The sequence below is a fragment of the Coregonus clupeaformis genome, chromosome 25 (genome assembly GCF_020615455.1).
Source record: "Coregonus clupeaformis isolate EN_2021a chromosome 25, ASM2061545v1, whole genome shotgun sequence".
Taxonomy (NCBI): domain Eukaryota; kingdom Metazoa; phylum Chordata; class Actinopteri; order Salmoniformes; family Salmonidae; genus Coregonus; species Coregonus clupeaformis.
Window position 1 is genome coordinate 1,854,606 of NC_059216.1, and position 12,895 is coordinate 1,867,500.

Here is a 12,895-nt window from a genome sequence, read left to right on the forward strand (position 1 = left end):
GATAAAGCCTCTTGTACCAAATTCCACTTATGTCAAGGCTATGATAGTGTGGGTCCATAGACATCTATGGTATCAGTTATCAGATGACTATGGTAGTACCACAGTTGACTCCATTTAAATATGGAGTCACAGGCATGTCATTCAAGTTCAGTCACATATTTAGTTATTGACTAACTGAACGAGAATTAAACCTAAACCTACAAATTATTTAAATATACACTAGATGACTGCCAGGTTGCGCTGTGTTGAAGCCACCACACCTCAATCTTGGCACTCCCCCACCATTGTAAAAAATATTTTGGAAGCTAAAGAAATTAATGTATTAATGTCTACATTTATTTTTGCCACGTTTATTATATTACAAACACCTTAATACATACTTTACATTATATTATGTGAGCTAAACATAAAAAATTAACAAATATTTAAAACAAATTTAAGTATAATTTTTAAAAGGTTCTAATTTTACTGTCCCCACAACAACAAAAATACTTAAATACATGTCATTTAGTCCTTGAAAAAAATATTGGACTTCTACAGGACTTTAAATAATATAGAAGTCCATTAATTCCTATGGAGGACTGCTCCGTTTGGGGAGTGTCAATATGGCCGACCCGTGGCTTCAAAGCCTCTCATTGGCCAATACATAGCATCAACAATCCAGGGTTTATATACTTCATTGAAACCTACCTGTGGATTAATTTGATCTGGGTCTGTGATACTAAACCGTAGTGACAAGCCTATCCACGGAGACGGTCGTCACTAGTTACCACAGCCACAAAGTAATAAACACCGCTTATTTCTACAATTTCCTTCTTAAAATGTGATCTTGAACCTAACCACACCAATAACCTTATGTCAAACCTTAAATGATTACCAGAAGAAGAAAAAAAGTATGATATTGCCAATTTTGACCTTGTGGCTGTGGTAACTAGTGGAAACCCTGAAAGACTGATCCAGCACGGAAAGGGGATTCTAGGGTTTCACTCATGATTAATAGGCTACAGTGAGTTCATCACGCACCCATGCGTGGCAGTGCGAGGTGGAGAGCGAGGGGAGACGTGCGCCACAGATAGGACAAGACCACAGTTACGTTCACAACATAGACACGTTCACATCTCACATAAAACGTGTCACTCACAGACAGAATGTCGGATAGCTTAGAAGTGAGTAGAGAAAATTTGACAGAAGGCCCTCTCTCTAAATTGACAACTTTCTAACTATGAAAACCCATGTTTAGTGTGGCCTAACACGGCGTTTCAGTTTATGCCCGTAGGTTATACAATTTACATGATTTGTTCTGGATATAGCCCAGCCTTGGCTACTGCTCAAATTAATCTACGCTACATGCGACACACGAGTCATAAAGACATGGCATCATGCGCTGTCCATATTTCCACTCGCCGTGTGACACTACTGCTGACTAGGAAACCGCATTGCCTGCAGTGGCTGGGGAGATGCATCTCACAAAATGCGCCAATTACTTACATTGTACTATACCACAGACTCAGACAGAGCAACACGAGACACAGACACTATCAAAATATGCTACACTAGCCTATTCTTAACATGGACAACATAACATAATTATGATATTGGGATAAACTTGAACGAGAGCCTCAACTCGTGGTGACATCGTTTCAGTGAATATAACCAAACAAAGTGGTGCATATACTTCCCATCCTTATAAATAACACAATGTGGGAAACTATTGCATGCGATAGCAAAATAAAAAATCACAACTCCTATTCAATTTAATCGGAAGTGAAAGATTTTCATTGTAAGAACCAGATCTACAAGTACAAGCCTAGCTATAGCCTATATAAATGGGCTAATTGAGGCAATATTACTATGTATTAGCGAAATGCGTCGTAAAATGTTGTAAAAGCTGTCAAACCAAAAGCAGAAGAGACAGAAAAACTGATGCTCTAACATGAAACAAGCAAAACTATAAACTAAAAGTTTATACACTTACCAGATTGTTGGATAAATAGGGCTAAATCAGTGGTCTTGGAAGATCATTGTCAGATATTCGCGTACGCAGCATATATAAGGAATATTTTTAAAACATAAAAAGAAAATGCCGGTAGGAAGTAGGCCTACCCCCTCGCGAGCTCTCTTTGATCCAGAAATGTAAATACAGTAAATTATCTTGTTGAGTTTACAGGCCGCTACGTCATCGGCTGAAACCCGAGTGGAGTGTGCCCATGTTTTCTTTCCGCGCACCTCCTCTGCTGCTGCTGAACTCATCACGAGTCAATGCGGGGAATCTACCGGGACCGCAACGCCGGTGAGTTAACGGGACCAGGAGCCATCTTTCGGGATTCATCCTCCTAGCAGCCTGCTCGCGCATCATCAGGGCGCCTAAAGCTTTGCTATGACAACAGAGCCTCGCAAACAGTTTGCACTCACCTGGCCACCTAACTTCCCTAACCTTCCTGACTTGGCCTATCGGCTGCTTGTACTAGACTACTAAATGACTTGATAAATGATCAAGAATGTCTTTGCCATGACTTCTGCAAAATCAACACATCAAAGTTGAAAAGATATGACCTAAACAAGACTGCATGTCCTTTAAAGAGGGTAGCCTATTGAAAAGATATGACCTAAACAAGACTGCATGTCCTTTAAAGAGGGTAGCCTATTGAAAAGATATGACCTAAACAAGACTGCATGTCCTTTAAAGAGGGTAGCTTATTGAAAAGATATGACCTAAACAAGACTGCATGTCCTTTAAAGAGGGTAGCCTATTCAAAAAGAATGCTTGCACTGTACATGACACTGGGCCTTATATACACAGAAAAAATATATAAATGCTACAATTTCAAACATTTTACAAAGTTACAATTCATATAAGGAAATCAGTCAATTGAAATAAATAAATTAGGCCCTAATGAGACATTTTCATCTTCCAGGAATTGTGTACAGATCCTTGTGACATGGGGCCGTGCATTATCATGCTGAAACATGAGGTGATGGCGGCAGATTAATGTCACGACAATGGGCCTCAGGATCTCGTCACGGTATCTCTGTTTATTCAAATTGCCATCGATAAAATGCACCCCAAAATGTGTTCGTTCTGCCTGCCCATACCATGACCCCACCGCCACCATGAGGCACTCTGTTCACAACGTTGACATCAGCAAACTGCTCGCCCACACTACGCCACCTGCCAGGTACAGTTGAAACTGGGATTAATCCGTGAAGAACACACTTCTCCAGCGTGCCAGTGGCCATCGAAGGTGAGCACTTGCTCACTGAAGACGGTTACGATGCCGAACTGGAGTCAGGTCAAGACCCTGGTGAGGACGACGAGCACGCAGATCAGCTTCCCTGAGATGGTTTCTGACAGTTTGTGCAGAAATTCTTCGGTTGTGCAAACCCAGTTTCATCAGCTGTCCGGGTGGCTGGTCTCAGACGATCCCGCAGGTGAAGAAGCCGGATGTGGAGGTTCTGGGCTGGCGTGATTACACGTGGTCTGCAGTTGTGAGGCCGGTTGGACGTCCTGCCAAATTCTCTAAAACGACGTTGGAGGCGGCTTATGGAGAGAAATAACATACAATTCTCTGGCAACAGCTCTGGTAGACATTCCTGCAGTCAGCATGCCAATTGCATGCTCCCTCAAAACTTGAGACATCTGTGGCATTGTGTTGTGTGACAAAACTGCACATTTGAGAGTGCCTTTTATTGGCCCTCATCACAAGGTGCACCTGTGTAATGATCATGCTGTTTAATCATCTTCTTGATATGCCACACCTGTCAGGTGGATGGATTATCTTGGCAAAGGAGAAATGCTCACTACAAGGGATGGAAACACATTAGTGCACAACATTTGAGAGAAATACGTTTTTGTGCATATGGAACATTTCTGGGATCTTTTATTTCAGCTCATGAAACACAGGACCAATGTTTATCTTTTTGTTCAGTGTAAGTCAAAGAGCCTGTCATGACCATCATCATCAGAGTAGAGGGTTTAGGAAATGCTTTCTAAAAGGATGGGATGCAAATTCACTGTCCTCATTCTCTCTCCCTCCATGATTGAAATTTAATTCACATTCCCTCTCAACCTGCAGACGCAGCATTTGGAGAAATAGCCTGAAATAGAAATAGCCTCCCCCCCCACACCAGTCTCTTAAAGATAAGCTTCTGATAAAGCTACCTTTATTCTATTTACAGTAGATGATTGTGAAAACCTAACATTCTCACTCAATCCCTAAACTTTTCCACTGATTGTAAAAACCTAATATTCTCACTAAGTCTCTGAAATGTTCCGCTGGTCTGACTGCGTGAATGAGCGTGAGTCTATGACACACTATCAAAATCTCATTCTTCTGGCAGACAGGAGGTCCTACTGTGCAACACGCCTCAATCGGTCTTGTGTCTTCATTCATTGAGTGTGTGAGCGTAGACATTCATTCCCAGCCCCCTCGTACTAACACACAAATGCGGGTCATTTATCAGAGATGTTGACTTTGCTGTGTGTGAGAATGGTTTGTATAAAGCCCATTTCATCCAGGGATCTTCCAGTACTATACATTGTGTTGGTACAGAGAACTTACAGTCACTGTGGTGGTATTAGTGTCACAGGTGGGATCTGAACCTGGGAAATTCCCTCTTGGGCAGAGGGTGACACAGACTTTTAGGTTGCAGGCAGGGCTACCTCATTATAATAATAATAATAATAATAATAATAATAATAATAATAATATAATATGCCATTTAGCAGACGCTTTTATCCAAAGCGACTTACAGTCATGCGTGCATACATTTTTGTGTATGGGTGGTCCCGGGGATCGAACCCACTACCTTGGCGTTACAAGCGCCGTGCTCTACCAGCTGAGCTACAGAGGACCACAGCGTGAGTCCTCACCTCTGCTACATTAGCTGCTGTAGTGATGTCGTCTTGCCTGAGATCTTGAGTTAGACGTTAGATCCCATAGATTGGGTCCGGAGTTGTTCCTGGCCAGGTCCATGGATCAGTACTCTTCACTCCTGGCTCTGGAAAACTACAGGGTGTGCAGACAGACGTCACATGATACATTCCAACTCCCAGTGGCGGTAAGAACTGCTATAGACACCTGGGAGTCTGGCACCATTGAAATGATTTAATTCCAAAGCAGAACCCACAGTGACTAAACAGAAACAGGGAGAAACTGTGAAGTAACCATGACAACTGAAGTATGACCATAGAAGCGTTCTAGTTTCTCTATTATTTTGTAATTCTGTGACAGTTATAATTTAAACGTGACTGACAGCGCATGCCAGAGGAGAAAAAACACACAAGTATATAAAAATATGCCATTAGATTCATATCAACAATTGAGGACCGTGGGTGCATTATTTACAGAAAAAAAGGCAATATATACCGATATTTACATTACACAATAAAGACTTATTTCACACACTGGCAGAACGGTTACTTACAAGAGTTACTGAAATTCACTAGGATGGCAGCATGAAATTATAGTGACGGTTAGTTTGAATGATAAATTCTGAATGTCTTTGCCACAGTGAAATTCTACTAAATTCTGTTACTTGATTAACATGAAAGCTAGCATGGAAGTATTTTTATTTCATTTTCTACAATATAGTGTTTATAAATGTAGTATGCAGTTACTGTGAAAACGGAGGTGGGTGGGGGGGAAATATAACGGGTAGAAAGAACTTGGTTCTAAAATCCACATGGTTCCTCAGTCCCACTATGACAGCACAATGAAATGGATAGAATAACCAACAATAATTCCACACTTGGCTAAAGTACAGAGCACTTAGCAAGTACACAGAGACAGGCTTCTCCACTAATATACGTCTACACAGAGACACAGCTAGCAGCAGACGAGTATCAGGTTAACCGATTACATTTTAGCCATTTAGCAGACGCTCCTATCCAGAGCAACTTACAGGAGCAATTAGGATTGTGCCTCGCTCAAGAGCACATCAACAGATTTTTTCCATCTAGTCGGCACGGGGATTCGAACCAGCGACCTTTCGGTTACTGGCCCAACGCTCTTAACTAGGCTACCTGTCAGGCCCGATTATCCGTTAGCCTCTTCATTGGCTCACAATGGGGGAATTAGCCTAATGCTAATGCATTTGGTTGGAGTGGTTGAAGGTGATGTCCCCAGATGGTTTGTAGGTGAGTAGGGTAGTTCTCTTGGCTTGGAGAGATGAAACACTATCGCCACTTGACCCTGAACTTGAGGACACTGGTTTGTTTGTGTGTGTTTGTATGTGTTGTTATGTTGGCTGTGCGTGTGGGTGTGTCAGAGCTCCTGTAAATCACCATCTCTTAGGGACAAAGAAAGAGAGAAAAATACATGATAAATTAAGTGCTGTAAAAAGACAAAGCTGAAATCAAAAACATAAATACTGTACAAACATATCTCTTCTACTACGGCCCCTAAAACAAATGCTTTAAAACACACTTCACTGCAGTAATGGGATGTTGTTTCATTTCTTTTTAAAACAGAAACAAATCTTTAAAATTATGAACACAAAAGTGATTTATGTGTGAGTCATAGGCTATGGAGAGACGCTGTGTTTTGTCACAAACCAGTGAAGTGTGTTTATAGTCTTAGTAGGTACCTTTGCCATATATTGCACATTGGTTACTTGTGTCCTTGTTCAGAGAACAGAGGTTTGGTGTTCAAGTTCACTTCAAACTCCTTGTTCCATCCTTTGTCCTCCCTAGGATGGAGTGTTATGATGGCTCTACTTCTAACTCCTTGTTCCATCCTTTGTCCTCCCTAGGATGGAGTGTTATGATGGCTCTACTTCTAACTCCTTGTTCCATTGTAACTTCCATCATTTGGCTTTTTGCAGAGTTCACATTCCTCTTCCCATCACTCCCCTTTCACCCGGTCTTCCCCAATCTCTCTCTCTTTCCTTCTCTCTCCCTATCCTTCACCTAATTGGTCTGTCCTTCTCGCTTCTCTTTTTTCCAGTCACTCTCCCTTTTGCTCTCTCTCTCTCTCTCTTGCTTGTTCCCTCTCTCCTAGTAAAGTCTGTAGAGTTTCATTATGACAGATTCCACATACTGAGCAGTACAAGTGGAGGGTGATTCACGGTGAAACACCAAGGACACATCACTCCATGCTTAACAACACACACACAGTTGCATCAGAACAAACTAAAACAACAGAAAGCTGGTTTGAAGCGACCCTGTAGTTTTTCAGTCTGGGCTAACAACACCCATGCACAGAGAGAAGGACCAAAAACACTGGACCTAATAAAAAGGGAGCGGGGTTTGAGGAGGAGGGGCGGGGTTTGAGGAGGAGGGGCGGGGTTTGAGGAGGAGGGGCGGGGTTTGAGGAGGAGGGGCAGGGTTTGAGGAGGAGGGGCACGGTTTGAGGAGGAGAGGCAGGGTTTGAGGAGGAGGGGCAGGGTTTGTGTGCGGTTTTAGCTGAGGGTGGGGTTTAAATGGGGCGGGGGACTCTCATTGGCTCAGACCTGGGGCAGGGGGCTTGGCCTCACACCCTCCAGAGCAGTATGTTGCTGGTACTGAGGGGGTGGGTTTTGATAAATGGGCCTGGCTGATTGGCTCAGACCCTCCACAGTAGTAAGTGGTTGGTACTGTCATCCCGCCCAACTGTCTCACTGCTATTGGTCAGCCGGAAGTCCTCATAGCCGTCGCCACCTGAGATCACCAGCTGATTGGTTTTGACGGGAAGGAGGGCGGAGGCTCGACGACGAGCGGAGTCCCGCCTCTGCAGACCCCCATTACCCCCTTCAACACCACTCTGGGCTGGGTTGCCTAGGAGATAGAGGAGTTCAAAGGTCATGCATATGGAAGTATCCCTTCAAACATTGTGTAACAAATACAGTACCTGTCAAAAGTTTGGACACACCTACTCATTCCAGGGTTTTTCTTAATTTTTTACATTGTAGAATAATAGTGAAGACATCAAAACTATGAAATAACACATGGAATCATGTAGTAACCAACAAAGTGTTAAACAAATCAAAATATATTTTATATTTGAGATCTTCAAAGTAGCCACCCTTTGCCTTGATGACAGCTTTGCACACTCTTGGCATTCTCTCAACCAGCTTCATGAGGTAGTCACCTGGAATGCATTTCAATTAACAGGTGTGCCTTGTTAAAGGTAATTTGTGGAATTTATTTCCTTCTTAATGCGTTTGAGTCAATCAGTTGTGTTGTGACAAGCTAGGGGTGGTATACAGAAGATAGCCCTATTTGGTAAAAGACCAAGTCCATATTATGGCAAGAACAGCTCAAATAAGCAAAGAGAAACAACAGCCCATCATTACTTTAAGACATGAAGGTCAGTCAATCCGGAAAATGTCAAGAACTTTTAAAGTTTCTTCAAGTGCAGTCGCAAAAACCATCAAGCGCTATGATGAAACTGGCTCTCATGAGGACCGCCACAGGAAAGGAAGACCCAGAGTTACCTCTGCTGCAGAGGATAAGTTCATTAGAGTTAACTGCACCTCAGATTGCAGCCCAAATAAATGCTTCACAGAGTTCAAGTAACAGACACATCTCAACATCAACTGTTCAGAGGAGACTGTGTGAATCAGGCCTTCATGGTCGAATTGCTGCAAGGAAACCATTACTAAAGGACACCAATAATAAGAAGAGACTTGCTTGGGCCAAGAAACACGAGCAATGGACATTAGACCGGTGGAAATCTGTCCTTTGGTCTGATGAGCAAAGCTGTCATCAAGGCAAAGGGTGGCTACTTTGAAGAACACTTTTTTGGTCATTACGTGATTCCATGTGTGTTATTTCATAGTTTCGATGTCTTCACTATTATTCTACAATGCAGAAAATAGTAAAAATAAAGAAAAACCCTTGAATGAGTAGGTGTGTCCAAACTTTTGACTGGTACTATATGTTTGTAAGCAGTATTGGTGCTTGAAGTGACATGATTACCTGTGGTATCGGCGGGCAGAGGGAAGTTGACGTCGAAGCCTTCAGGTAGTTCTATGGAGGTGAGGAACCTCACATGGCCAGTGTGTCCGTGAGCAGAGCCCATGGGGGTTAGGGGTGACCGCAGCGTCCCTGACACAGTCCCAGAGCTGATGGCTGGGATAGACAGGGTCAGGACCACCCCTGCACTGGTCCCGATCCACAGCAGGTCCTTACAGGCCAGCAGAGCTGTGATCCTCAGACACGCTGCCTTGTGTTGCCGGATGATCGCATCCGAACCTGAGGAGGGGATAAAAATGGCAGAGAGGATAAGGTGTGTGTGAGTGTGAGAGAGAGAGAGAGAGAGAGAGAGAGAGAGAGAGAGAGAGAGAGAGAGAGAGAGAGAGAGAGAGAGAGAGAGAGAGAGAGAGAGAGAGAGAGAGAGAGAGAGAGAGGCTGAGAGGGGCAGAGGACAAACATTTTATTTAGAACTGGAGATGCCATCTACTGGTTAAGAGGTGTAATGCGCTGACTCTGAATGTGTGTGTGTGTGTGTGTGTGTACATTGTAACTGCCATTGTTAATGCAGTAAAGGTCTTCGATGTTTTGGACACTTATGGTGTGTGTATGTGTGCTCTGTGTTACCTGCAAGCATCTTGTGCACGGCAGGAGCCACGTCCACCTCGGTCAGGCTGTCCCAGGTCTGGGCATGGTAAAGTCTGATCTGGGCACTACCCTGGAGCGCCAGCCACACCCCCTGGCCGTAGCTCACCATGCAGGTAACACACCTACTGCTGTCTGTGCCCACCTGGAACCAGTGCTGCAGGGGGGAGAGAAGTTACAACCACCTATCAGATATCCATTTCATCCATCCATCCATTAATTCACCCATCCATTCATCCATCGTTCCATCCATCCAACTTCGTAATGTGACCATACCTCCTGCACCAGTGTGGTTGTGTTGATGATGAGAACACGGTTCTGTGAACCACACCACAGCTTCCCCCCGATCGGGACCATCTTAGTGACAGGACTACTGGGCGTGCCCAGACTCAACGTCTGAGATGACTGGGCGTCCCAGAAACTCCCCACCTCCCTCTGGTAGACGATCACCTCTCCGTTGGCCAGGGACACAAACACCTTGTTGTCCAGGTACCTGAGAGAAGAGAGGGAGGGGATTGTCAGACACTGAAGTAGCAAATCAACAAATACAGTCAAGATAAAGTAGTAGACTTATCCATTAAACCAGCCAGCCATACTCACAGGATACACAGGATGGAGGCAGAATGCTGCATCTTCATGCTGTTCTTACGGTTGCGGATGTTGTCTGATGACTGGTACACATGGATACTGAGAGAGAGTTCAAAACACTGAGTTAGGATTTCAACGTGTGTTTGTATGTGTGTGTTTGTTTGTACAGTATGTGTGTGTGTGTGTTGTACAGGGCGGCAGGTACCTTAGTGGTTAAGAGCGTTGTGCCAGTAACCGAAAGGTCGCTGGTTCTAATCCCCGAGCCGACTAGGTGAAAAATCTGTCGATGTGCCCTTGAGCAAGGCACTTAACCCTATATGCTCCTGTAAGTCGCTCTGGATAAGAGCGTCTGCTAAATGACCAATTTATTTATTATTATGTGTTTCTCTATGTGTGTGTGTGTGTGTGTGTGTGTGTTTCTCTATGTGTGTGTGTGTGTGTGTGTTTCTCTATGTGTGTGTGTGTGTGTGTGTGTGTGTGTTTCTCTATGTGTGTGTGTGTGTGTGTGTGTGTTTCTCTATGTGTGTGTGTGTGTGTGTGTTTCTCTATGTGTGTGTGTGTGTGTGTGTGTTTCTCTATGTGTGTGTGTGTGTGTGTGTGTGTGTGTGTGTGTGTGTGTGTTACCATCCGTCCTCTGTGCCCAGCCACACAGAGCTCTGGTAGGCCTCTGGGTCAATACTGAGCAGATCCTCCAGACTGGCTCTAGTGAAGGATCCCCGGGAGGAGCGGCGCATGGCTCTCCCGTCCATGGGGCTCTCGCTGTGGGGTCGACCTCTTCCACCTCCCCCTCGCCTGCCTGGAGCACCATAAGGACTGGCCACTGGGTACTCCTGCTCCTCCTCACTACTGGTGATCTCTGTAGCCATGTCCTTAGAACCAGACCCCTCCTCATCTAGGACAGAGGGACAAAGGACAGTTATGGTGTTTGAGTCAGTGCATACTTGTTCCCATAGCTGGATGAATGGATGGCTTGGGTGTGTGTGTGTGTGTGTGTGTGTGTGTGTGTGTGTGTGTGTGTGTGTGTGTGTGTGTGAGAGAATGTGTGTTTGTGCATGTGTGTTTGTGCATGTGTGTGTGTGTGAGAGAGTACGCACTGCCATAGCTGGATGACACAGTAGAGTGACTGGCTTGGCTCTGCAGAGTGGAGGAGGGGCTTGGAGAATCTTCATCGTCCGTGTCATCACTGTCAAACGGAACTAACTCTGGCCCCGCCCCTGAAGGGGGCTCAGTCAGCTCCAGCGACGAATGAGAGATGGAGATGTGTAGCTGCTGCTGCTGGGATGGGGTGGAGTCAACAGCTCCAGGGGGAAGGGCAGGGGAGGGCTCCACTCCACGTTCCCTAGGAGACACAGGATGCAGGACACCGATTGCTTAGAAGTCAGTAACGTTAGCTAAGCAATGCGGGACATCAACTGTAAAGACTGATATGAGTGTGTTTGTGTTTGTATACTATGCTCTGTGTACCAACCTCCCCTTGAGTCCAGGGACAGCAGCGATGCAGATGATCCTAGCGGAGCAGACGGCGATGCAGGCCTCTACAGTGGGCTGGTCTCTGATGTTGAGCAGACACACCTGGCCCACGTAGCCATCACTGTTACACACCCACACCTCACTGCTGCTCTCTGGACAACTGTGGCTGGGGGAGGCACAGGAGAACTGGGGAGGGAGACACAGGACAGGATAGGAGGGAAAGGATTATGAATGCTTAAGTAGACGTGTTCTCCATCACAAAACCCTGAGCTTTCCCATGGACAGTCAGACTGGCCAGGTAACCATGTCACACCACCAGGGTTGGGCTCAATTCGAATTGAAGGCAGTCAATTCAGGAAGTAAACTAAAATTACAATCCAATAAATCGAGAAAAGGGCATTTATTTTCAATGACTTCTAAACAAACTGAAAAGTAGAAGCTATTTAGTTCTTTAATTTCAGAATGTTTTATTCAAACCACTTCCTGAATTTCCTGAATTGAGCCCAACCCTGCACACCACCAGGACAGGCTGGTCTCGCTCACCTGCATCCCACTACGAGTCTTCATGATGGGGATAGCCTTCAGGAACTCTGGGTCCCACTGGTCCTTATTCATTGCTACACACACAGGACAAAGGAAGGGAGAGATAGAGGTTATTAACCTACAGTTTACTCTCAAGGGAAAGGCTCAAGTGAACTATCCATTTAATACGATGTTAAATTTACTTTTTTTTTTTTTTTTTTACATTTTAGTCATTTAGCAGACGCTCTTATCCAGAGCGACTTACAGTTAGTTAGTGCATACATTTACATTTTTCATAAATAACATGGGACATGTGTTTCCTCTTACCCAGTTTCTTCTTGGCATCTTCGAAGGCCTGTTGGAAGTTGCTGCGTGTGTCTGGGGAGCTGAACTCGAAGACGAAGCTGGTTTCTGCCGAGGCGGTGGTCAGCTCCAGCTTAGTGGGCAGGAAGGTCATACTGAAGGCTAGAGACTGTTTCTCTGCTAGCTCCCTGTGGACCGACGCCATCAGGTCCTTTATCGCCTCATCCAGAGACTGAGGAGAGAGAGAGAGGTTTGTTAAAGGAGGTGTGTATGAGACTGTTTCTCTGAGAGAGAGAGAGAGACAGAGCGAGAGAGAGAGAGAGAGCGAGAGAGAGAGAGAGAGAGAGAGAGAGAGAGAGAGAGAGAGAGAGAGAGAGAGAGAGAGAGAGAGTGCGTGTGTGTGTTGAAGGGGGGGGAGGACTAAATGTAATTGTATATGTGTGTATGAGATTTGTTAGATGTCTGTGTGTGTGTGTG

General features: G+C 44.8%; 2 protein-coding genes across 3 annotated transcripts in view; both read right to left on the reverse strand.

The window, feature by feature from the left end:
- Positions 1-2,314, reverse strand: part of relt (RELT TNF receptor) — a 44,768-nt gene extending 42,454 nt beyond the window's left edge. The window contains exon 1 of the mRNA XM_041878723.2: positions 1,976-2,314. The gene's annotated coding sequence lies outside the window, so the exon portion shown is untranslated. The remainder of the gene's footprint in view (positions 1-1,975) is intronic.
- A 4,994-nt stretch (positions 2,315-7,308) lies between these two features.
- LOC121568143 (rho guanine nucleotide exchange factor 17) overlaps positions 7,309-12,895 on the reverse strand; it is an 85,931-nt gene continuing 80,344 nt past the window's right edge. For both annotated transcript variants that reach the window (XM_041878724.2, XM_045207459.1), the window contains 10 exons: positions 12,443-12,650; positions 12,137-12,210; positions 11,592-11,779; positions 11,218-11,462; positions 10,748-11,015; positions 10,136-10,222; positions 9,812-10,028; positions 9,518-9,692; positions 8,897-9,172; positions 7,309-7,753 (listed from right to left, as the gene is read on the reverse strand). In XM_041878724.2, the coding sequence (XP_041734658.2) occupies positions 7,542-7,753; positions 8,897-9,172; positions 9,518-9,692; positions 9,812-10,028; positions 10,136-10,222; positions 10,748-11,015; positions 11,218-11,462; positions 11,592-11,779; positions 12,137-12,210; positions 12,443-12,650 (1,950 nt within the window). In that variant the 3' untranslated portion in view covers positions 7,309-7,541. The remainder of the gene's footprint in view (positions 7,754-8,896; positions 9,173-9,517; positions 9,693-9,811; positions 10,029-10,135; positions 10,223-10,747; positions 11,016-11,217; positions 11,463-11,591; positions 11,780-12,136; positions 12,211-12,442; positions 12,651-12,895) is intronic.